General features: G+C 40.5%; 1 protein-coding gene across 1 annotated transcript; it reads right to left on the bottom strand.

Moving 5' to 3' along the window:
- Window positions 1-14,040: 14,040 nt before the first annotated feature.
- LOC131679656 (mucin-2-like) lies at window positions 14,041-24,559 on the bottom strand. The gene is made up of 4 exons (XM_058960388.1): window positions 24,504-24,559; window positions 18,496-18,856; window positions 15,596-18,431; window positions 14,041-14,927 (listed from the first exon to the last, which is right to left on the bottom strand). Exons 1-4 carry the CDS (start codon window positions 24,557-24,559, stop codon window positions 14,533-14,535), a joined length of 3,648 nt encoding a protein of 1,215 aa, XP_058816371.1. The 3' UTR covers window positions 14,041-14,532.
- Window positions 24,560-24,932: the final 373 nt, after the last annotated feature.

The following is a 24,932-nucleotide window of genomic DNA, read 5'->3' on the forward strand; positions in this document are numbered from 1 at the left end:
ATTTTTTAAACCGTTATATCTGCCGTTGTACTGAATGAAAAATAAGATTATTGCGCTATCTGATTGAAAATATGTTGTAACAATTTTGTATCCAACTACGTAGGATGTCCAATTACTTAAAATAACGGGGAAATGGATTTTATGAAAGCAGTAATTATCTGATCCATGATTGGTCGGTACAATTCGACCAAGCAGCGAGCGTTGCTAGGACTGCCCCTTTTTCATCGAAGGAACTGTGACACATATAGAAAGGGAACATAAGAAAAATTCGTTAGTTTGTGTTCTGACGTGGTAAGCGTAGCAGCTGCTGCGTTTCATGTCAGCTCGCATTCTTCGGTGGTAGGTAATTCATTCTATGACTGCCGCCAGGCGCCGATCTTTTGGTGCGAGAGAGCCGCGCTCTGTTGCTCTTTAAATTATACGTGGCGTCAGTTGCGTGTACAGATAAATTCACCACGGCGCACGGGTTCACACCCGATTGATAATTAGACAAGCACTAGTTTTTTCGTTGTGTAAAGGAGATGATGTTAATGATTTGATACGAGTTACTTCGTAAAGCTTATCTACGAGTTTGTAGGGCTTTTGTACACTACCCGGGGAAACTTGAAATACACGTTTCTCGGAGCAAACGGAAAAAGTTTTACGTATCATCAATGTTTAAACACAGTTAAATAATGATCCGTATTGTATAACAGGTTGATGCATGACATGATTTTTAAATTCACATTAAGACCAGCTTATGGCGTTTTTGATTGAGCCAGAAACTGAGTCAGGTTCTAACCCCAACTGCTGCCAATTCATACATTTTGACAGCAGTTGGGGTTAGGAACTGACTCAGTTTCGCCTCAAGCAAAAACGACATTAGTTTATGTGCGGCTAGATGACGCAATGTGCATTTTAGGGTAAACAGGTCTAATACGCCCCCCTTAAGCAAAAATCGCTATATTTCACCATTCGACACTATGATCTCCGCACCAACTACTCTAATTATATTAGTTAGCAATTAGTATCCATTACATTTTTTTATAAAAAACATCCTGATACAAGTATTATTAAACATTTTTCAAAAATGCCTAAACTCTAGTTTTTTCTTTCACCCAGGGTAAAATGCCCCCGGTTAAAGTGTAATATGCCCCACAACAAGGGGACGGTATGCCCCACAGCAATCGGTGAGTATGGCCCACAACAATGGGTGGGGCATTTTAGCCGGTGATGAGTTGTTGTGAATGCATGAATAATTCTACACACACACATAGTTTTAAGCCAAGCTAAAAACTATGGTAGTAACTATAATATTCTATTAAGCTACTTAAAATAATTCTATCAAATCCAACTGTTTCTAATTGGTTGTAATGCTATTGGACAATGTGGGAGCTTACATGAAAGTAGCTCGTTTGAAACTTTTGTGTATATTGTTGTTTTGCAACGTATTAAAAATACCAAACTAACTTAGTTCGTTGATTTCATGAAACGATACTGTTATCAGTCATTTTTACTTTTTAGATAATTCAGGAATCCTGGGAATTGAAGAGGGGAATTTTGCCCCGGTGGGGCGTATTATACCCTTTACCCTACTTATTGCTTGTGGACCTAAAAACTGGATTCTAACCGCGCAACGCACTTACCATTTTTCTTATAAATTCTAGTCATAGACTGGTTAGTTCGACTGGTCTGTCTATGAAAGTACCATCTCTATCACTTGAAATGCATGTGTTTTGACAGCTCGTAGTTTTGAGATCACTCGCACTTTGAAAGTGCGGAGTCCAGGTTGGTGGGAAATGCGTAATATTTTGGCTGCAAATATGGCGGCTCAACAAGTGAAAATCTCCATTAAAAGTGATGTCCTGCATTCGTTGTCGATTATCATACGTCACAATTGCAAGGTTTTTGCAAACATTCCACTCTAAGAAACCTGCTTGGTTAAAGTTTGAGTATATTATTATTTAGGTAAAGATGGGATAAAACGCGCCCCCTAAAGAAATAGGATAATAGCTTAGCTATAGAACATTAATTAGGAGAATTTAATAAATATCATTCAACCACCATTTTCTCCTGTAATCACAATCATAACGCTTAGCAAAATTTTCAAAAACATGTAAAATATGAAATGTTTCAAAATCATAAATTACACTTTGGAAAATGGTCAGGTAAAAAGCACTTGTAAAAAAACATTTTTCAAACACATCGATTGATAACCCATACCATTTTCGTTGTTCGAGAATGAAACGATTTACTATCAGATTGCAAAGATTTTTCGTCAAAAATGTAGTATATGTCTTTTACTCTGAATTTAGCATATTCCCCGATATTTTGTCAAACCCGAAACATATATTTCTAAGATTATTGCGCTCTCAAACAATTTCAAGTTTAGTCAAACTTTTTTGAGCCATATTTCTTGAAATTATGGCTATCAATTTTCTCTTGACCAGACTTTTAATGTAGGAACTCTAAACAATACATGACAGTTTTGTCGATTATTAGAGAGTTGAGGCAAAATTTTGTAGCTCGTACTGTCAAATATATTACCGGTTATCTGGTACGGCTCTCTTAGCCCTCGAGGATTGTTTTCCGAGACCCGGAAGGGGAATCAGTCTAAACCCCAAGCTACTGGTCAGGCCAACGGCAGCCGGCGGGGTGGGCGCGAAAGGCCTCTTTTGGGCCCTCAAGTCCCAGGGTCGTTAACGAGGTGGTGTGGTTGTGAATAACGAGATTCGGGGGTTAGTTTTAAACGTTCTATTATTGCGCACTTTCCACCAACCTGGACTCCGCACTTTCAAAGTGCGAGTAATCAAACTGCTACTGAAAACTGCGAGCTGTCAAAACACATGTATTTCAAGTGATAGAGATGGTACTTTCATAGACAGACCAGTCGAACTAACCAGTCTATGAGAAGAATTTAATAGAAGAAGAGTAAGTGCGCAGTGCGGTTATAATCCAGTTTTTAGTGCCACAAGCAATACTCACTCAAAAACAAGATGACGATGACTTTATTAGTTTATGGTTGAGCATGGCGGCGATGGTAAAATGAGGCGATGGCGGCGGAGCGGGGTTCGTAGCGGAACGGTCACAGACGGTTGGCGGTAGAGCGGTTTTGGTCCTTGTCGCGATGCCCACTTGTTGCAAACGACGGTTTTCCTTCACCGTAGCACGCGGCGGGGCAATGCGAGAGCTTAGGCTGGGTAGTGGATGGTTACTTCAAGGTCTTGCTAATCACGACCATGCACAGTGGTCCCAAAGAACAAAAAAGAGGGTTTTTTAGATTGCGTCAGAACTATTGACTTTAGCAATATGGAGTCTTTGAGAAAGTTTCTTGGAGTAGAACTCCCCTTCGTTATGTCGTATCGGATTGATGATTAATCCCCCTAATAGTGAGCTACGAAATTTATTTTCTTCAAGAATTCATATAGACAAAAACTTACTTTAGCAAAGTTGTAGAGAAACTCGTTACAAACATTTAACCTGAAGACTTCAACTCTTTATCTTTTAAGCTTTTTGAGATATGGGACATTATTTGTGAAATGCCCCTTAAAACAGTTTTTTGCTCATAAGTGTTCTTCTAGATTTTTTCCTTTATACAAATGTTCTAGAACATTGTTTGGACTATTAAACTGCATTAATTTACCGAAGACTGAATCTTGCCATCGCTAGTATGTGTGGAGATATTCACGTTTTTTGCTTGAAAATAGCTCTTTTTCCAATGGCGATAACTTTTAAACGGGCAAAAACGGGCAAACCACTTTATAAACAAATTAAAGTGCGAGAAAAGCACAACAAATGCTGGAGAAGTCAGATCTCCCTAAGGCGGCCCTCTATGGAAATACTAAAACTGAAGTTTGTCTCATTCCGTGATCAAATGCAATTGATTACTCCGCGTTTGGTTGCACTTACGCCATTGTTAAGAAGTAGGCGCAATGCAATTGTCAGTTTCCGGTGTCAGGCATATGCATTGACTTTTTGAACAACTGTAGCTTTTGACCCAAGCAAACAGAAGTTCGGATAATACTTAAAAAGCACACTTTAAAGTTTACATAAAGTTCTTAGCGAACTTTCAAGCTGCTCAAGCTTTAATAGAACTGCTTAATGCGCTATTAGAACATAAAACGCATTGCAAAATTCCTCAAAACGAGAAGCTTATGCAGCTCCTTTATATCAACTGTTGGTTGCTTGGGTATTTACTTAAGACGTGCTTACAGAAGTAAGAAAGGCTAATTATTGCGACTTTAACACTTCATTTCAGAACTAATAGTAATATATAGTGATGCCGGAACAGCTCTAGTATGGACAAACTTTAGTTCTAGTATTTCCATAGAGGGCCGCCTTGGGGAGATCTGATTTTTCCAGCATTTGTTGTGCTTTTCTTGCACTTTAATTTGTTTATAAAGTGGTTTGCCCGTTTAAAAGTTATCGCCATTGGAAAAAGAGCTATTTTCAAGCAAAAAACGTGAATATATCCACACATACTAGCGATAGCAAGATTCAGTCTTCGGCAAAGTAATGCAGTTTAATAGTCCAAACAATGTTCTAGAACATTTGTATAAAGGAAAAAATCTAGAAGAACACTTATGAGCAAAAAACTGTTTTAAGGGGCATTTCACAAATAATGTCCCATATCTCAAAAAGCTTAAAAGATAAAGAGTTGAAGTCTTCAGGTTAAATGTTTGTAACGAGTTTCTCTACAACTTTGCTAAAGTATTTGTCTATCTGAATTCTTGAAGAAAATAAATTTCGTAACCCACTATTAGGGGGATTAATCATCAATCCGATACGACATAACGAAGCGGAGTTCTACTCCAAGAAACTTTCTCAAAGACGCCATATTGCTAAAGTCAATAGTTTTGACGCAATCTAAAAAAACCCCTTTTTTGCTCTTTGGGACCACTGTGCCATGAGGCGAACAGGCTACTCCAGAGGTACTAATACCGGCTAAGTTGAGGACTCTCTGGACAGTCTATCGCGGTTCGCAGACCATCTCGTCCTTGGCGATTAGCAAATGAAAGTTGAAGCGTGATTTTTCCACCAGGATCTGCGACGACGGTCTCCTTTACTTGTTAGCCGTTCCGGCACAGAGCACGATTGCGGCGAGAAGTCTGTTTGTCGGGTCTTGGCTAAACTTACCAGTGAAGTGACCGGGGCATTCAGCCTATCTAGCCGTCCTTAATATGCACTTAGCGTAAAATTTTGACTTGGTTGGTAAAATGATGCGTTCACTTCGACGGTCTAGATACAAGAGAGCTGGTGTAATTTTCTTGGCCCGCACTAGGCTTTCGATCATCCTCTTTCAGTCCTGTTCCCTTATCCAGAATCCGGTCCACTCGTCTAATTTTTTGTCATCTCATTTTCTCACTCCCCAAAAGCCACCTGTTGGGGTTTTTAATTTTGCTTCCCACTACAAGTGCATCGCAGCGAGTAAATAGGGTTCTAAAACCTCATCCCTAATCCCGCGCATATCAAAGCGTTGAAAATTGCGATTTCGTTTTCTCGCGATGATTTTGGGAAATTGTAACACTTCATGGTTACAAATACAAATGTCCGTTTGACAGTACGAGTTACCGATTTTTGCGCCAACTCGAGATTATTCTTGATAAATCTAAAAATAGAGTGTCATGCCAGATTGTGGGTGGGTGAACTTCACTACAACAAGGGGGCATAATTCACTACAACAACAACGGGACAGAAAGCTCGTTGGACAAACACATAATTTTGTTTTCTGTCAAGATTTCACAAAAGTGTAGCTTTAAATCGCCTTAGGTTATGCATTTATTGGGTTTTCAAAACGATTTTTCAGTTTTAGCTTAGAAATATGGGTACGTAATGTCAGAGACTGAAGTAATGAAGTAGCATGCACTTTACGCTGTTAATACGAATGCCGCAATTTTTACTAGTTTCTGGAAGGTTTTATTAGAATAAGTTATCTCGGTATTTCTAAAGGAAATAGAGAAATTACGGTACAAGTATATCCGATTCTCTACTGTTGCCAAATGAATTGTTTCACTTTCATTAAATGCTCTTTTCAGTGTTACCGTGAGGATAAATATGTTCGAATATTTTAGATTTCGATGTACGTATACCGATATTTCGGTATTTCCATCTGAAATAACGAAATAACTAGTTTTAATACAACCTATCAGAAGCATATGTATTAACAGCCTAAAGTGTATTCTACTTCAGTCCGGTTATGTCTCTGACATTACCCATCCATCTTTTTAGCACGGATTTCGCAATTAACGCGGTTTTTTCAAAAATATTCTTAGTCCTTTTGAATGCAAAAGACTTTCGGAAAGATGGAAGAGACGGGTCTGGAAGACTCCTTATGGCCCGAACCCTAGCTATTCTTTGTTCAGATTGTTCATCTACCCCGTTAAAAGTTTTGGACTGCGAGGAACTACGGTTAGGTTTAATTATATTCTTTAGGATTTTCCATAACTCTTTGCTGTTGTTTTGATGTTGATCGATCTTCCTTTGAATATATTCACATTTGGTCTTCTTCAAGGCCCGTGAATAAATATTTCGCGCGTGCGTGTACCCATTCCAAAGACGTTCATTATTAGTTCTGCAAAATTTGTTGTACTTTTTATCCCTTTTACGTTTAAGGCGCAAAAGATTTAAAGAGTAGCAGCTGTTCGAGTTATTTGAATTAACAAACTTTTGAGAAACTAAACTATTTGTACACTATTTTAACACATTAGTTAGAACAGCTGCCTTGTTATCCAAATTTCTATTCAATGCCGTAAAATCCATGCTTCGCGAAACCAGTTGATTTCTTTTAGAGCACTTGATTTTAACTTTATCCTCTTCACGGTTAGGTTCATTCTCCAGCAAAATTGAAATCGTCTCATGGTCTGAAATTTTACAATCGGCCTCTACATACGAATGAACGCGAAAAATCAAAATTGGAATACACGTGATCTATCAATGTTCTACTGTGTCTGGAAATTCTTGTAAACTCACTAACCGTTTGCTTGAAATTGAAAAACTCTGCCCGGATTTTTCATGCGGGAATTTCGGTGAACTGGAAGTCGCCATCTAGAATTTTAAAATGACGCCAAACATCGACGTTTGGCTACTAGTCTACTAGTCAAAACCATTCCGAAAATACTCATATTGATTGAGTTGTAGAGAATCTCGCTAAGCCGGAAGTTGGATTTGAAAATGGCGTCAAAAATCAATTTTTCATGGAAAACCTTGCGGGGAAGCTGCAGATTTATTTATTTCTGGCACCTACTAGTCAAGACCATTCCGAAAATACCCATACAGTAAAGACCCGTTTTTATCAGCCCCTTGGCGAATTTTAAGCTGATAAAACAGGGACATTGATAAAGTAAAGACACACATTTTTCTGTCTTTTTAATAAAGCGAAGCTCTTAAAATATTCTTCTTTGTTCCTAAGATATAGCCTCGCAACCTTTTCTGATTATTTATTTTATGTTCCCTTAAGGGGGTCTAACAGCGCAAAATTTAACAAAAAAAAATTATTTTTGCATTTTTCGAATCTCTAAGATAAGAAATATATGCCCAAGAAAGGATTTACTCTAATTCAACTTGGTTCGTCTGCTAGAGCCCATCAACCTACCAACTATCAATTTTCATATGAGGCTGATAAAATCGGGCCAAAAAGCTGATAAAATCGGGTCCCCACTGTATTGATTGGATTATAGCGATTTCACTAAACCGGAAGTCGCCATCTTTGATTTCAAAATGGCGTCAACAGGCATGAGAAAAATCATTTCACGAAACGATCAATTTGAAATCATCCACCAACACGCTCTTACTGTGAAACCCGATCTCGACTACCCTTCTTGTGTAGAGTTACGCGTTCATGCGAAAGCGAGAAGCAAAACAAAAAACTTAAAAAAGTGACAGCGTACGGCAATGTTAGTGTTCACCCAATGATTCATTCTCCATCACATATATAGTGTTTTGAATGAAAGCAGAAAGGATCGCAAATGAATGCATTCTTTCATTCACAAAGATTCATTTAAAAACATTCACCGGATCGTTCTAATAAAAAAACTTGTCGTTCTTGTTTATAGACCTATAATTTTCTTTTGATCTCTTATTGTTAAGTAAGTAGTTTGCTATGTGCTGGTGATTAAGAAAACATTTTTTAGAATGAAACGACACTGTACTCAAAAAAGATCCCGTTGCAAGTTATCCAGGAGGAGGGAGGAGGGCAGAAAATTCCACTTCAAAGCAGATGAGAATTGCAAATATAAGCAAGCACCGCTGATGCTCGAAAATTTCAAAAGGAACATTTTTAAAAGGCACCCTACTGTCTATGCAGTAATGAATTTACCTGCACCGCCAAACGGTAGAACCGAACCGCGGCGCGGAGCCGTAACATGCATTGTTTGAAAAATACGAAATTGTTAATTGAACAATTTTCATGTGTGCCATGTACAAGCATGCATTTGCCCGGAAATAACTTCTTTAAACGATTCCGTGCATATCACAATATCAATTACAAGTGGATTCTAGTGCAGTCTACTTTCCAATATTGATTATAGTGTACATTTGCACTATAAAGTTGACCTAACCCAACCGGAGAATACAATTTCACATTCATTTGTGAACTAAAAGTTGATTTACTTGTGAATGTTTACAGTACAATCTTCCGATTCAATCCGTCAATACAGAACACCATCTTCTTCATTCAACATAGTACGTGTCTTTTACTTAGTTCACATCTTCGGAAGTTCATGTCTACCTACGTTCAGTTGTGTTAATTTGGAGTTTTGTGTTTATGAACGACTGGCTGCTGTCAAAGCAATGAACGGATTCGCCAAGAATCATGCGAATGAATGATAATTCCCATCCCTGGGCATCAAAAATCAATTTCTGGCACCTACTCTTTGTTGTGTACAACTTTTAGTACAACAGTATTATCATAAATATGAGCTACGCACATTTAGTGTGTAATCACCAGAAAACGTAAATAAAACTTTTGGCATCTGGGAGAAGTTCCTCTCAGTCGGTTACAACCTTCAAACTATACACTTCAGTTTTCTCTAACAGTGATAGTAAAGAAAGTTCCCCTCCACCATCTCAAGTGCTTCGAGTTTCGGATAGTTTCAGTGTGAGTGGTTCCGCAATTAATCCTTCCTGGTCAGATCAAGACCAGGAAGGATTAATCCCAATCTCGGACACGATAAGTAGCGACGAGGCCAATCGGTAGCGGCGTTTCAGTTCCCGTAGGAAGTATACGAGTCGGAAGGCTTGGAAGCAGGGCGGACTTTTTATGATTGATTTATTTCCGGCGAACTCGCTGGCCGTTCAATGTGCGGACAAGAAGCTTTTCCAGCCGTTTGGTGGACTCGGAGACCGATAACCTGTCGGTGAATACGGTAATTGTAGGAAGGATTTCTACGGCGAGTCATTTACCTTGTTTTTAAATTTTTTCATTGATGTGAAAATTTGTGATTTTTATTCCACATTAATATTTTTTATTGATTATATAAAATGGTGAACGTTTTCGCTACTATTGAGCCGTATAGCACTGTTACGTCCTTTGCTGATTGGGCAGCACGGCTTAAATATTTCTTTGTCGTAAATAAAATTGATAAAGCTGGCGATAAAAAGGCCCATTTTATTACGATGGGAGGACCAGAATTTTTTACTGAGCTCAAATTATTGTATCCTACTGGAAATTTTGACGACATTCCATATGAAGAATTAATTTCCAAGTTAAGTGCTAGACTAGACAGGACTGAATCGGATATGATTCAGCGTCTTAGATTCAATACCCGTAACCAGCAGCCAAGTGAATCTTTAAAAGATTACACCTTGTCACTCCGACTCCAAGCAGAATTTTGTGGTTTCGGTGAACACAAGCATCAGGCCATTTTGGACAGGATTGTGGCTGGTATAAGGGACAATGACTTGAGAAAAAAATTGCTGAGTGAAGATAAATTGTCTCTCTCTTTAGCGGAAATTTTTTTAGAAACTTGGGAGATGGCAACTGTCAATTCCAAACCATTTTCTGATACAAATGACGATGTTTTTTGCAATGAAATCTATACCTGCTGTTGGCAGAGGGAAAGTATCAAAATATTTAACTGATGATTTCGATTATAATTATGCTAAATACAAGGACAAAACACGCTTCGCAGTCAATAGTAAACGTGACTATAAAACATTTAAAGAACGTCGTTTCAAAAAAGCACATTTTGGTTATGCTAGAGGTCATATGCCTGTAGAGTATACTAAAACATTTAGAAGACAACCATTGTTAGACAAACGTGTTTGCTATTTTTGTGGACTAGAAGGCCATGTAGCAAGAAAATGTTACAAACGACGGGATTACAAACCACAAACGGTTAATAATATGGATGTTCATAGTAGCAGCAAGGTTGACATATCTGATCTATTCAATCGTTTGAGCGAAAGCGTTTCGGATAATGACGATATTTCTGACTCTACTGTTTCTAGTGACTCAGGTGACTTATGTTGTTTGCATGTCTCATCTGTTAATAAAATTAATAGTCCTTTTTTAGTAAGTTTAAAAATTAAAGGTAAAGAGTTGCAGATGGAAGTCGACTGTGGTGCTTCTGTGTCTGTGATGAGTAAAAGTTTTTATTTTTCTTGTTTTTCAAAACCCATTTGTTAATTCTCCAATAAACTGATTGTGCTGGTGCTGAATTGCAACTATTAGGGGAGGTAGATGTTTTGGTGGAATTTAATGGAGTCAAAGCAAATTTGAAATTGTTGTTTATAGATTGTCAAAATGATTTCTATCCGTTACTTGGTAGAACATGGTTGGATTTTTATTCTCAACTGGAGAAATTTTTTATCTGGTGAATTTCCAGTGAATGATACTTATGAAAAAAATAATGCAATGGCAGATATCAAACAAAGATGCTCTAAGGTTGACGTTAAAGATTTTGTTTCATCTATAAATAGTTTAGAAGCTAAATTATTTCTTAAAACTGACGCTGATATATTTAGAAATGCATGCATATATTGAAGCAAATAGTAACAAATATTTTTGGAAAATTAGAAATCGAAAAAAAATATTACACCTATCCAATCTAATGAGATTGACTGTAAGTTGTCAATACAGCAACTATTAATACCAAAACAAAGCTTTTCTTCTATATGGAAGGAATTTACAAAACTTTACCTGGCATACTATTCTACTGTTGGTAGAAAATTGCTCAAAGGGGGTGGAAATAGGATGGATAGTAAAGGGAATAGTTCATAGTGAAGTTTTAAAATTTTTAGTTGTTTTAATGACAAAGTTTGGACAAACAGACCTTTTAGTTTTTGACGCCGGCCCTCCTTTCAATTCCTCTAAACTGATTTTGGAAAATCAAGGAATGAGATTTTGTAATTATCCTCCATATAATCCGGCTAGTATTGGTCAGAAGGAGAGACGTATAAAAACGATAAAAGAAATAGTAAAAAGGTTTTTACTGAATCCAGACATTTTGGAATTGCTTTTGGAGGACCAATTTAACCTGTTGTTATATAATTGTGGAAATTGCATGGTGAAAGATGGTAAATTTCCATCTGAAAAAATTTATGTGTGTAATCCAAAGTTATTATTCGACATGTTTAATCCAATTTAAACATGATGTAGAAGCTCCAAGTTCATGTACGGTAAATTCTGGAACGATCTTGGATTATCTGGTTGCTGAAAACGAGTTATGTTATTGTAATCACAATACTCGCAACCATTCCAGGTGGATCAAAGCAACCTTTCTGAAGAGATTTTCTATAAATACATTCCAGATTCAAATCGGAAGCGTTCACGTTCTTGCGCACCGCGCACAATTTAGCGTTTATAAACATCTGAACCAAATGGTTCGGTCTAACGTGGTCTAACGTGTCAGTCCACAGAAACAACATGAACAGCAAATCGAAACTACAACGATTCATGCAGCGGAAGAAACGCGAAAAGGAAGCAGGGTTACCCGAGTTCGAATGGAAGAAGATCCGATTCCGCGGCTAAAATGGCCAGTGGACCCTAGGAGTTCCAGCGATTTCAAAGAAGATTTTCGGGGTTTCCCGGAAGAAACCACGAAGAAAATTTTGCTGGGAAAACGAAAAGCCGATAAGACGGCGATCAAACCTCTTCGACGGTCGAAGAAATCTAGGAAAGCAAAAATCTTTGGAGATTTTATTTCCACTCGAAAAAAAAATATTGTAAATTGTGAAAGTATTCTGTTCAGTTCGAACTATTGTATAAAGAATGTTTATATTACTGTACAGAATAGTGATAGATTTAAACATTTTGAATTGTATAATGGAAGTATGTTTCCTCTTAAGTGGGAGGGACTGTTGTGTACAACTTTTAGTACAACAGTAGTATCATAAATATGAGCTACGCACATTTAGTGTGTAATTACCAGAAAAAGTAAATAAAACTTTTGGCAGCTGGGAGAAGTTCCTCTCAGTCTGTTACAACCTTCAAACTATACACTTCAGTTTTCTCTAACAGTGATAGTAAAGAAAGTTCCCCTCCACCATCTCAAGTGCTTCGAGTTTCGGATAGTTTCAGTGTGAGTGGTTCCGAAATTAATCCTTCCTGGCCAGATCAAGAGGCCACCTGGAAACTTCATCAATCTCGGACAAGATACTCTTTAAGACTATTCCGAAAATACCCATATTGATTGGGTTATAGCGATTTCACTAAACCGGAAGTCGCCATCTTGGATTTCAAAATAGCGTCAAAAATCAATTTCTTGCACCTACTCTTCAAAACCATTCCGAAAATACCCATATTGTTGAGGTGCGGGCCATAAGAAGTCTTCCAGACCCCTCTCTTCCATCTTTCCGAAAATCTAAGTCCTTTGCTTTCAAAAAACCGCGTTAATTGGAAAATCCGCGTTAAAAAAAAACCTCGTAAAAACCGCGTAAAAAACCTGAGTGTAGTTTCACCGCCAAGGACTAGATCGAGTAGATCAGGACGAAGAGGGGAGCTAAATGGCTCACAGAAACGAGCATCGGTTTCGGAAAACATCACCTGCCAGGAGATTCACAGCCGTGGACTATCCAACTACATCGTGACAAACTTGGGAGCTAATGGATCACTAAACAGACATCGGTAGCGAAAGAAATTTCACCGCCGGGGAACTCTCAATCGGAGTAGGGTAGTTTCACCGACGGAAAATATCCGAGTAGATCTCGATAAATCTGGGAGCTAAGAGGCTCAAGATAGCGGGTGTCGGTCTCGGGAGAAATTCCACCGTCAGGGAACTCCCAGCCGGAGTATGGTGAGTTTATCGCTGGGGACAATCCAAGTAAATCGTGGTAAAGCTGAGCGCTGAATAGCTGAAGTAAATAGGAGCTAAATCGCTTATGGAATCAGGATCTAAACTGAGACTGGAATTTTCATTCAAAGAGAATTTTGACAGTTGACTTTTAAGCCGTAATCATATGTTTGTCGAGAATTATTGTGTTTCGATGAGACGGAGCGCAATTGCATACAACCAAAAGAGTCTAGTTATGGCACATGTCAATATTTTGGTAAAAAATATAACCTCCATGTTCCTCAGATCTTAAGCATTTAAACTTTAAAGTATCCGGGCAAACATTCAGGCATTTGTTTGTTGATATGCTGATCCAAATTTACAATTTGGATCACCAAATACCAACATTATCAAGGCTTGTAAAAGTTTTCGGCACATCTGTGGTGGCTTTCGAGGCTGCTATACTTGAGAACAAGCTGAGAAAGTATTCCTAGCGCAGAATAAGACTAAAAGGTTAAGGTACGTAAGATTACATACCTTCTTATACATCAATATTGTCTTGATCTATTTTGTAACTCCACACTCGAAAGCTAGGAACTTAATCTCTAGTTTTGAGCAATAAATTTTCTTCGAATTTCTTTTTTGAACTAGTTATCAAAATAAGAATCAGGTCACATATCAATTAAACCGATACCAGAACACGTTAGTTTTGCTCATTCACGCATAAAAAATATTCAACGTATAAAACACGCTTAAAGTTAATTAAACTTTTTTCATATATAAAAAGTACAAGTAATGTCAGATATAACACTGGAACGAAAGTAACAAATCGATAGATCATTATAGATTTGAGTTCTAAAATCATAATAATAATAGCAATCAGTTATATTTTCTGCCTTATAAAAACTTAACAATTTGCCACCAGAATTCCTGCGTAATCTTTACCACTCTTAAACAAGTTTAAACCTTACACCTAGAAAGTAATCCTTTCACACTCAATACGTATCAGAAATAATGATGGTAAGTAATCGTTCCGGGCGCACACTATACCTGTATAATACCATCCCAACCGAAACTTACCTAAACCGAGTGCGTATAGCAATATGATCAACACTATTGTAACAAGAATCTCTGCTCTATCAGATGTATATTATACAATAGTAATTTCCAGCAAAACGTATCCACTCGTCACAGTGGAACGAGACCTACAATTAAAATAAATAAATCCCGCCCTTCTTGAGTCATTGGCGAGGGCTTGCATTTCCCTCCAGGCTTCTTGCTATGGCTGCTCGTAATGTTCCAAACTATGCTAAACTTTAGCTTTTGTTTTCCGTTCCCTTTCCCTCTACGACGTTGATTTCGTTTTACCCTTCACCGTTCCCGATCCCGACGAGCCACCCGAGCTCTTGGCGGAACTGGACGCATTCATCGCCCCGATCTGACCCTCGGCCACTGCTTCCTCGTAGGATAACGTTCGCGTATGCTTGTTACCCTCGGCATCGATTTCCAACATTTCGAACATTATATTCTTACCGTTTCCAACCGGGACGGACCCCGTCCGCGAGTCTTCGTTTGCTTCTCCTTCCGCTTCGCCTTCAGCTTCCACAATGTACTGCTCAAAGTTCATACTAGAAGGGTTGATCTCGACACCGTTCTTCGCCCACACGTCGGTGCCTTCTGCCTGCATGCTAACGGCGGATTCTGTTCCTTCCAAATCGGCAATGAGGGCTCGAGAGGTGTCTGCAAAGGTATAATGTGATAGCTTATGTGAAGAACTTAAACATGAAACTTGGTGAGGTCGTGAAGAAGTGGGATAGGGTTTGACTTTGAATATTTCATAATAACACTGATAGATTTTATGTGTTGGTTCAACTGGAGGCTCAGACCTAGTTCCCTGTCAGGATCACTCTACAGTTGCAGTCGAGACGGGAAATTTAACGCTCTAAATATTGCTTAAGGGCAACTAGGCTGATACAATACCGAGTTGGTTTCGAATCAGCCATAGGTACATAGGTACAAAGTATCAGAACAAATAGAATACAATAATCTCATCTAAAGACTTGGAGTATCACATGGAACAAGATTTTGAAATATTGTCAGTTAGTTTCCTGATACAACAAAGACCAAGCGGAGTTCGAGGATATGCGTTAACTTGAAATCAATCAAAACAACGTTCGCTGAATGTAATCACAAAAAATGTATTTTTGGTACTTCTGTACCACGATGTATCCTATAAGCTTTATGAATAACATCACAATTCAACAATAAATAAATCCAATAAAATATTCGATTGATAAAATTCGCAATTCGCTATTGATTACAACACTCATTAAAAAGTTTGCCGAAAAACTTCTCGCTTAGCTATTTACACCACCCATCCTACGACGAATAATAGTGGGACCACTTACCGTAACCGACGTTAACAATCTCCACCCGTTCGCCGTCAATTTCCTGCTCGTTGAACGTCTCGTCTAGCTGCGGATCCTCCTCGATAACCGCGTTGAAGTGCTGTTCGTCGACGATGATCATCTCCTCCTCGATCGTGTCATCCTCTTCGCCGACATCGTGATCTTCTTCGGCATCCGCAGAATCGGTTGCCGATGTATCGTCACTTCGCTCGTTCGGTGGTGTTGTATCCAGGGGGAGAAGTGCCGTCTGCTTGCTGACTTTTGGTGTTGACGTGAGCGTAGGTATTACTGGTGCTGGAACTGACAGAATCGGTCCAGTCGGTACAGCGGAGGGCCTGTGAATGAACGGTTGTATCCGTGCGTCAACAGAAGAAGTTGATTGTTGCTCGACGACCACCGGCGATGAAGCGCTCGACGATGAGGTTGAACTGATGGAACTGGACGAAAGAGGTGGAGGGGCTTTTCTGGCACTATTGCTGCTGATGTTACTCAGAGCTGTTATTGCAGTAGATTTCGGAACAGGGATTGGCATTGCCGGTGCTGCTTTTAATTTCGGAGTCGGTTTTGGTATGGCTTTTGGGATAATGGGAGTTGTTTTGAGGTTGGCTTGGTCCAGTTCTAATTCCCAATCGGTTGGGCTCATGGCTGGAATTCTATTGCTAGCTGAAGGATCATTTCCAGTTGCGGTAGTTGAGCTGGCCACAGCCGCTGTGGGTTTTGATTTTACTGTTTTACTACTTTGTACAATGGCGCTCGTCGAGGCGGCTGTTGGCGTGGATCGATGATTGATTTTTGATTTTTTGGTCACCGTGAGCGAGGGACCTGGTGCAGTACTGTCAGCTTCGAATTTTGTCGCTTTTGTGGGATTGTTTGAATTGTACTTGGGCGCTGCCGTTGTCGAGGTTGAGGTTGAATATGTGGACTGAGGTTTAACCATTTTTTCTGTCAAAGGTGAACTCGAAGCAGAAGAAGTTGGTGAAAGAAAACCTTTCGACAATTCTTGCAATTTGACAGCCCCGGTTACCACATCCAACGGAGTTGAAACGATGTCAACTGGGGTGTCTTCCGTTATAACCGATTTCACTGGAAGAACGGGTTGCAACTGAGAACTCAACACTGCGCTCGACGTTTTTAGCTTCTGGTCTGAGCCTATATCAAACACGACAATATTATTCAAATCGGGCTGGTGCTGAACGATTACCTTTGGTGGACTGATTATGTTCGCTGCAGCATTCGTGTCAATAACACTCTTGGGGATGGTAATCTTTTGCCCTGGATTCAAAGACCCACATGTCGCGGTTTTAGCAGGCAGAACAATCACATTGTTTTTACCTCCCGGTTGACTGATTGGCACCAGTTGTAGTTTATGTACTGACAGCTTACTTCCACTTTTGACCGGAGTAAACCCAGCTAAATTGGGTCCCTTTAACGTGACCACTTTATTGGCTACGTTTGCTCCGATTGGACTGATTGATTTTGTTACGTTAGAACTCGGTGCTACAGTGGGATTCGAAACTACCGATGTCGGGGATGGTGCAATTGTTATCGGCTGTCCCGTCGTTGGAGATCCCTGAACAATCGTATTGGGTGGAGCCAACGTAATCTGATCCAGTATTGTGATCTGATTGCCAGTAGACTGCCGACTGGCCGAATCATGCTGGGTTTTCGATGGCAGCATTCCGGTCGTTGAAAAAATTATCTTAGGATTCGGAATATCCGCCGGATTCACGATTGGTTCAACGTCGCGGTACTTTCCACTGGGGCTATTATTTCTTGGTATCGGTTTCGAAATGCCGAGACTGGCCAGCGTAGCTGCCGCAGAAGATGTCGGAATTAGTACATTTTTGGAAGGAGATTTCTTGTGGTAATTCCACAGTGGATGATTTTTCCCAGGGGCGATTGAAGAGCTTGACGGTTTCAACGGGATGTTCAGGTTATTCTTCATCGGAACTTGGTTGGTGGGATTCAACTTTGTGAGATTGTACTGAATGTCTTTCTTTGATGAAGGGAGAAGTTGCTGTTGGCCACCAAAGTTGGTAGAATTGGGGGGAGCATTCGATGCAGATGATCCTCCTGACTGTTGAACACCGTATGGTACACCGAATGGGGGTGATTTGAGAGGGACGGCTGTCGTGCCGAATGCCTGTTGGCTTTGCTGTGTTTGATATACAATGTTAGATGTAAGATGTTTCTGCAATTGAAGTGGTTCAGTAGGACTGTCCAGTGGGCCGCCACCCTGTTGTGGGATATCGTAAGGAAGCAACGGACTCGCATACGAGTGGATCAAATGCGGACTGCTTACGTTGTTACCTCTACCGCTTCCCTTAGCTCCGAAAGATTGCGAACTTCCTACTTGTGGTATAGGAGGTTGATGTGGGATCAGCATGTTTTTAGAAGCCTTACTTCCTCCTGACTGTTTGTTAGTCTGATATGATGTTTTCGCTTTGTTCTGGTTCTTTTTCGACGAAACAGATGTTTTTCGTTGGCGTTCTGGTTTATTGCTGTTTTTGCCTGTCGCTGTTTTAACGTTAAAATTGTTATTGTTGATGTTGGTTGTCAATGGCGTCGTACCGATGCTAGTGGGAGAAGAGAGTGAATTATGAGGGGAAAGGGCTTGCTGGAGGGGGAATTGCTGCTGATAGGGTTGTTGATAGTACGTCACTATTGGATTCTGATGAAGTAGATCTTGCTTTTGTAACTCCTGGTACAGCTGAGGTTTCTTTCGCAAGGGGGAGTCGTCACGAATGCTAAAAGAGCCATGCGGCGGGATCGGATCTAACGGGTATGTTCTTTTCAGATCGTTATTGATGTAACTTTTGTTGGCCGCCTCAACAAACTGAAATTTTCAGTACAATAATTAGAGTAACGATTGAAATTTGACTGCGAAACAAAATAATTACCGGATCCATTGTGACAACAGGCGGAGGGGTGTGTACAATCGGTTCCAGTGGTGGTGTCAGCGGAACCGCGATCGAGTCCATTTCCACTGGCAAGGTTTGCGTGGTTGGTTGAATGATGGGTAATTGTTGCTGCTTTTGTTGCTGTTCGAGCAGTTTGTTCTTTTCCTCCTCCTGCTCTTTCTGGAGCCGGTTTTGAGACGTTTCGAACGGATGTGGCATTCTGGCATTATCGCGGGAAATCTGTTCACAAACGGTGTTCGCTATATAGGACAACGCGGTATAGGGAGCCGTTCGAGGAAGGATCGGGAAAGTGCGACGGCCCTCCCGGCACCAATCCTGGAAAGTGTTCGGACCGAAAATTCTGCAAAAATGAAGAGAAATTATTTGGAGATGGGGATTGCAAAGTTTTACTAAATTTAGGCAACAAATTTCAATGTTTTAACGTGTTGTATAGCAAATTTGATTGCTGATACAATAGAGTCAATCTTGCTTAACCCTTCGGTACTCTCGTCGTTGTCTACATTTAGGCGACCGCCTGAAACTTTAAGAAAATTTCGCCTGAATTTCAGAACGTTGTGGACTCAGTGAACTGCACTTCCAGAGGGTTAACATGAGGCTCGAACAACTTAAAATACTTTCTTCTGTACTAGATTTTTGACAATTAACATATTGTTTTGTTCATACTATACTACCGTTATACGCATAACTGTCCCTTGCGCCATGGGATTCCCTATACATATGGGACAATTATGCTTATTTATTCATTTGTTGATTTTTCATTCAACCTGCGCTCTTCTCCATGAAATGTTGTGATAAAATGTTTACTTACTTTCCCACCTTCGAGTTTGCGCGATTCTTGGCCTAAAGGGCGAACACGAAATTATTGCGACACCGAAAATGTCATGCCAATTTTCTTATAATATTTAAAATCAATCCAAAATTTTAGGGTAGTTTTATACATATATTTACTTCAAAAATCAAGAGAAAAGTTAATCGATGGAGCCTTGAGTGTAAAATTGAACGCATTTTCGCTTGATGCCCTCCATCAAAGTCTGTCATCCGGTACCAGTTTCTCAGTTTTTTTTTCCATTTTCTTAACATGTCCTTCTCGTCTTTGTTTGTCTTCTTGCTCTTCCAAAGTTCCCGCTTCATCATTGCCCAGTACTGCTCCATCGGGCACAGATCCGGACAGTTTGGCGGATTCATGTCCTTTGGAACAAAATGGACAGAATTGGCCTTATACCACTCCAGGACACTTTTAGAATAGTGGCATGATGCCAAATCTGGCCAAAATAGCGGAGCTTCGTCGTGCTGCTGCAAGAACGGCAAAAGGCGCTTCTCCAGGCACTCAGGTTTGTAGATCTCGCCATTTACTGTGCCCTTTGTCATGAAAGGCTCACTCCTCAGTCCGCAAGAGCAGATGGCCTGCCAAATGAGATATTTGGAGGCGAACTTCGACATTTTCTTCTTATTAAATTTGTCGTCCACATAGAACTTGCTCGTGCCGGTGAAAAACTCCAACCCCGGAATTTGCTTAAAATCGGCTTTTATATACGTTTCGTCGTCCATCACACAGCAGCCATATTTTGTCAGCATCTTCTCGTATAGTTTCCGTGCCCGAGTTTTAGCCGTCGATTGTTGCCGCTCATCGCGGTTTGGGAAGGCTTGAGACGTTGGGATTTGCTTTAATCATTCGCTTCACCTTTCCCTCCGTCTTTTTGTTCTCCGGTCCCGGTTTTCTTCCAGCTCCTTTACCGTGGTCCAACGTCAACCGCTCCTGGAACCGCTTCAACACTCTGGAGACGGTTGAATGGTGAATGTTCAACATTTTTCCCAACTGCCGGTGCGACAGGTCAGGAAATTCCAGGTGTTTGGAAAGAATTTGTTCTCTCGACTCGCGTTGGTTCACCTCCCTTTTCGTTGAATCGAAAAACCCGACTTCGAGTTTGACAGCATGTAAACAATACACATCAATGAGAAAGTGTGCAAAATTTGGTTGATTTTTACCCAATGGTAAAAAAGTTATGTCCTGTTGAATGTGTCGCAATAATTTCGTGTTCGCCCTTTAGGTAGATGATCGCGAAGAGTTCGAGCGTTTGAATGCTACCGAGTTTTAACGCGTGGGCGTTTGCATTCCCGGCAATGTTGCCCTGAACCTTGATGTCTAGCGTATATGAGCGTCATTCATTTTTTAGAATGATCCAACTGGAGGCATGAACCTAGGCTGCTAAAATTGACGGTAGGGATTTACGGACGTTACTCCGTCATGCGCGCACGGAAAAGGGCGTTCGCATGTTCGCGCTTGAGAATCTGTCTATAAATTCTAAAACGTTCACTTACTCACCAGGGAATTGTTATGTTTGTGAGATCAAGGTATGTATGGATTAACGTAAATCAATTGTGTCCAGCATTGTATTATCACGCAGGGATCGAGTTTTTGTATGTTAACGGTTTTGATCGCGTGGGTAAATTCGTTTGTATAATCGTTTAACCGGTTGCATATTAGAGTAGACATTTGAGTGTTCGGCCGAGCCGCGATTTTTAGCGAACGGTTCAGAGGGAGTAACTTGGCGCTTCCTGACGTAGCATAATCGCGTGGGAACGGTCGTAGGTATAACTGAACGTGAGACAGCGTTTATTAATTTGTAAATGCTAACATATTGGCTTTATCGGCAGTGCCTTTTTATGTGTGCGAAATCGTGGGCGTAGGTATGCGCGAATGGTTGCGCTGTCATGTTCGTTTGCGCCACAGGATTTTTATTAACGCGAAGGGCGCGAGCGTTTCTATGTTAATGCAATTAATCGCGTGGACTTTACTTTGTGTCGCGTGTGCTAGTGTATGTATAACTCCGCGTGTTTGAATTCGTTTATATAACCGAAGGTGTTTGAATGTGCGCGCTATCCATTATTATAGTGTTTAATTGAGTATATGGTTCAGATAAAGGAAGAAAGTAAGCTGCCCCATCTCCCTGGAGTCTCCACTTATGGCACCCTGAGATTTATTGTCCAGTGTATATAAGTTTCATATTTTGGAGTGGGAGCACTCGAACGAGTTCGAGTGGGTATGCATGTTGGCGCTTGAGACCGCGTTCATCACTTCCACTCTGCTCACTTCAGGAATCAGGAATCAGAATATATTGGCTCAAATGGCACGTCCCCGTATGTATTCGGGGATTTGTGCCCTGCCGTGCATTCTCTTCATTTCCTATGCGAAACGAAAGGAGAAGGAGGAGGAAGAAAGTAGAACTGGCGCGGTGGAAAAAAAACACAAAAACACACATCAGATAAATTAAACTCACAAGTAGTTCAAATCGTAAGCCTAAAGCTTTTTTTCACATTGATTAGGAAATTTTAGTACGTCTCCGACTTTCAGTCGTCGTTTATGTACGGACGACCGAAAACTCAAAAATGGAATTCCGTATTCGGATTAACAAAGACCACATGAAAATGACTCTACGCGCTGAATAGTTACCATGTGATAATTGAGATTGCAGTGACTGATTAAAACCCTGGTCAGCATGCCGCAGTGGGTTTTCGGAAAATGTTACGTCTTTCTTTGGCGACACGTTTGTAGATTTCTCCAAAAATTGCGATGTTTGGACAAAGCACAAGACCGTATTTTTACTCTTATCCAACTTGTCGAAATTAGCAGGGCGGGCTCAGGACCAAAGAAGTCAATCGCTGCAACTGCCCTGGGCAATGGGTCAGCCCATTCATTTCCAGTAATACCGGAATGTCCGGGAACCCAGACAAGTTAGATAGACTTGACAATGCTTAGTTCTTCGATTTGGGTTCGGCATGTGATCAGTAGCTTGGACCGTGATTTGGCTGAGCTAAGAGCCTTTTTTCATTCAATCGTTTATTTGACAAGGCACGATTGCGCTAGCTTAAAGGTGCCAATTTGGTTTTGTTTTACATTGCTAAGGACCTTGATTGCAGCCTGACTATCGAAGCTGAAGTTTATAACTTTGTCGGACAAGCTCTGCTAAAGGGCCGATTATATCCCGCACATAATCGCAAAGATTTCTGCTTGGAATACAGTACAGTATCTACCTAGCAAGTGAGATTGTTCCAATCTCATTCCACGACAGTAGACTCCAGTACCAGCACGTCCCTCCATCAGAGAACCGTCAGTGTAATAAACCACTTGCGTTTGTTGTTGTCTACCCATATAACCAGATAACCACTACTCTCGGAGGGAATCTTCGCATGGAATGTCCTATATGGAAAGCTATATGTGAGTGCTTCTTGTTTGATGCGTATGTGTAATGGTTTGATATTTAATAGGGCCTCAAGAGCAGCAGTCGGAGTTGTGGTGAAAGCACCAGTCAACGCCATGAGCGCCATTCTTTGAAGATGGTTTAGCTTCATCTTAGTCCTCTGCCAGCACGCAAGGCATTCGTATGACAGTATTGGATGTACAATTGGTCGGTGTTAAGTTAGACCGGACCAAGTGACAAAATATTGAATATTGAAAAAACGAGTTTAAAGTTTGAATCGCAGCATCCTTTACATTGTAATTAGAAATTAATTTTTGCATTAATTCTTGTTTATTTTTACATATTTCAAATCTGGCAAAAGTCGAATGTAGCTGACGAAATTCTTTATCCAGTGCTATCATTATCTCATTTTTTTATGTTTTGCGACTTAGTCCGCTCTGACCTAACACCGACCAATTGTCGTGTAAATCCAATAGATGTATTTAGATTTGAGAGCCCAGGTCTTTCCAAAAGTTCGTCTGCACTGCCCGAAGGCCATGTACGCTTTCTTGGCTCTGAACTCAATGTGAGCAGACCAATTCAATTTGGAATCCAATATAACTCTAATGTATTTGACTTGATCTGCACACAGTAGCTCAGAATCACGGTTGTTATTCGCTTCTTCGTGAAAAGAACCATTGAAGTTTTGCTTGGGTTAACTGATAATTTAACTTGTAGACACCACTGTTCAATAGCATTAAGTCAAAGATTATTCCGATACAAAGTCCAGTAATTAGTATTTGGTAATCGTCAGCAAACCCGTAGGTTGGAGATGCAAGATCATTGAGTTTCTTTAACAAGCCGTCGGTAACCAAGTCTCATAACAAATGTGATAGAACGCCACCCTGAGGAAATACCGCAAATACTCAACTTCCACCTGTCGCATTGACGATCAAAGAATGCGGCTACTAAGCATTGCGTTTATCCAACCCGAGATACATGCAGATATTCCGTGACCGCGCGTCGCTTCCAGAATCGACTGGAAGGATACATTGTCAAAAGCACCCTCAATATCTAGGAATACACCAAAGCTAGATTACTTGAGCGAGAAGGCTTTCTCAATGTTGTAAGCAACATCGTGAAGCAGAGTGATCGTGGATTTCCCACAATGATATGCATGTTGCATTTTGTGCAGTGGATATTCAACTAAACTAACGTTCCTGATGTGATGATCGATTATCCGTTCCAAAGCTTTCAGAAGAAAAGAACTTAAGCTGATAGGCCTAAACTCTTGGCTTCTTCGTAACTTGAGCGCCTCCCTTTGGGAATAAATCTAACAGTTATTTCTCGCCATGCTTTCGGGATATACCCGTTAGCAAGACTGGAAAGCATAATCTTTTTCAAGACATGTTTGTGTATATCAAATCCCCTTTGCAGTAGCACAGGTAGTATTCCATCTTTTCCGGGTGATTTGTATGGAGCAAAGCTGTCAACTGCCCACTTGACCGATTCAGTGGTACCCAATGTTCGTGGTAACGCCCACGAGTCCGAATCACCAGAATGAGATCTGTGAACATTGTTCAGCTCCAGATCGATACAACCTATAAACAGTGTTGCTGAACTCGTAAAAATAACTCTTGTATTTCTCATTCGCGTGTTCTCATTGCGCCCAACACTCGTATCCGAGTGTTCTCCATGCATGCCTTTCTTTCGTTCACTCCCCAGCCGGGTAGAATTTCTGCGAGTGCCAGCCGGCCAAAAGCGACTCAAATTGCACATATTGAAACCCACTCTTTCGTTCGCACCCACCCACTGGCGCTCACTCCTACTGCTGCTACCACTCGTCCGTGCTCCCACTCGCCCATGCTCCCGCTCGTCTATGCTACCACTCGTCCGTACTCCTACTCGTAGCCACTCGCGCTATTTAACCCACTCGTATCCTCTCGCACTCTTAAACGCGTTCGCCTTCACTCGCACTCTTGCAGTCGCTAGCGCTCTCGCTCCCACTCGCATTTCGTTCTTCGTTGGTAGACCAAGAATGTATGAAAATGAATTTATTCGGATATTTTATGTACAAAGTCTAAGCCGCGTTGCGTTGACGGACATTTACGTTGATGGAAGCTAATGTATCGTCTGCATTGAGGTTGATATGACGCTGGTATAACGGAAAAGGAAAATAAACGCACCCGAATGAAATGCAGTTGCGTTAAAACGTAAATTTAAAAAAACTGCAAAATC

This window comes from Topomyia yanbarensis, chromosome 2, assembly GCF_030247195.1.
Source record: "Topomyia yanbarensis strain Yona2022 chromosome 2, ASM3024719v1, whole genome shotgun sequence".
Taxonomy (NCBI): Eukaryota; Metazoa; Arthropoda; class Insecta; order Diptera; family Culicidae; genus Topomyia; species Topomyia yanbarensis.

What these genes read in the sequence shown, in the direction of transcription:
- LOC131679656 (XM_058960388.1), bottom strand. Translation starts at nt 24,559, where the DNA reads ATGGGCGAGTGGGAGCACGGACGAGTGGTAGCAGCAGTAGGAGTGAGC. An exon ending in CTGTTGTCACAATGGATCCG is followed by an intron (nt 18,432 to 18,495) that starts GTAATTATTTTG and finishes TGAAAATTTCAG; the next exon opens with TTTGTTGAGGCGGCCAACAA. An exon ending in GATTGTTAACGTCGGTTACG is followed by an intron (nt 14,928 to 15,595) that starts GTAAGTGGTCCC and finishes ATACCTTTGCAG; the next exon opens with ACACCTCTCGAGCCCTCATT.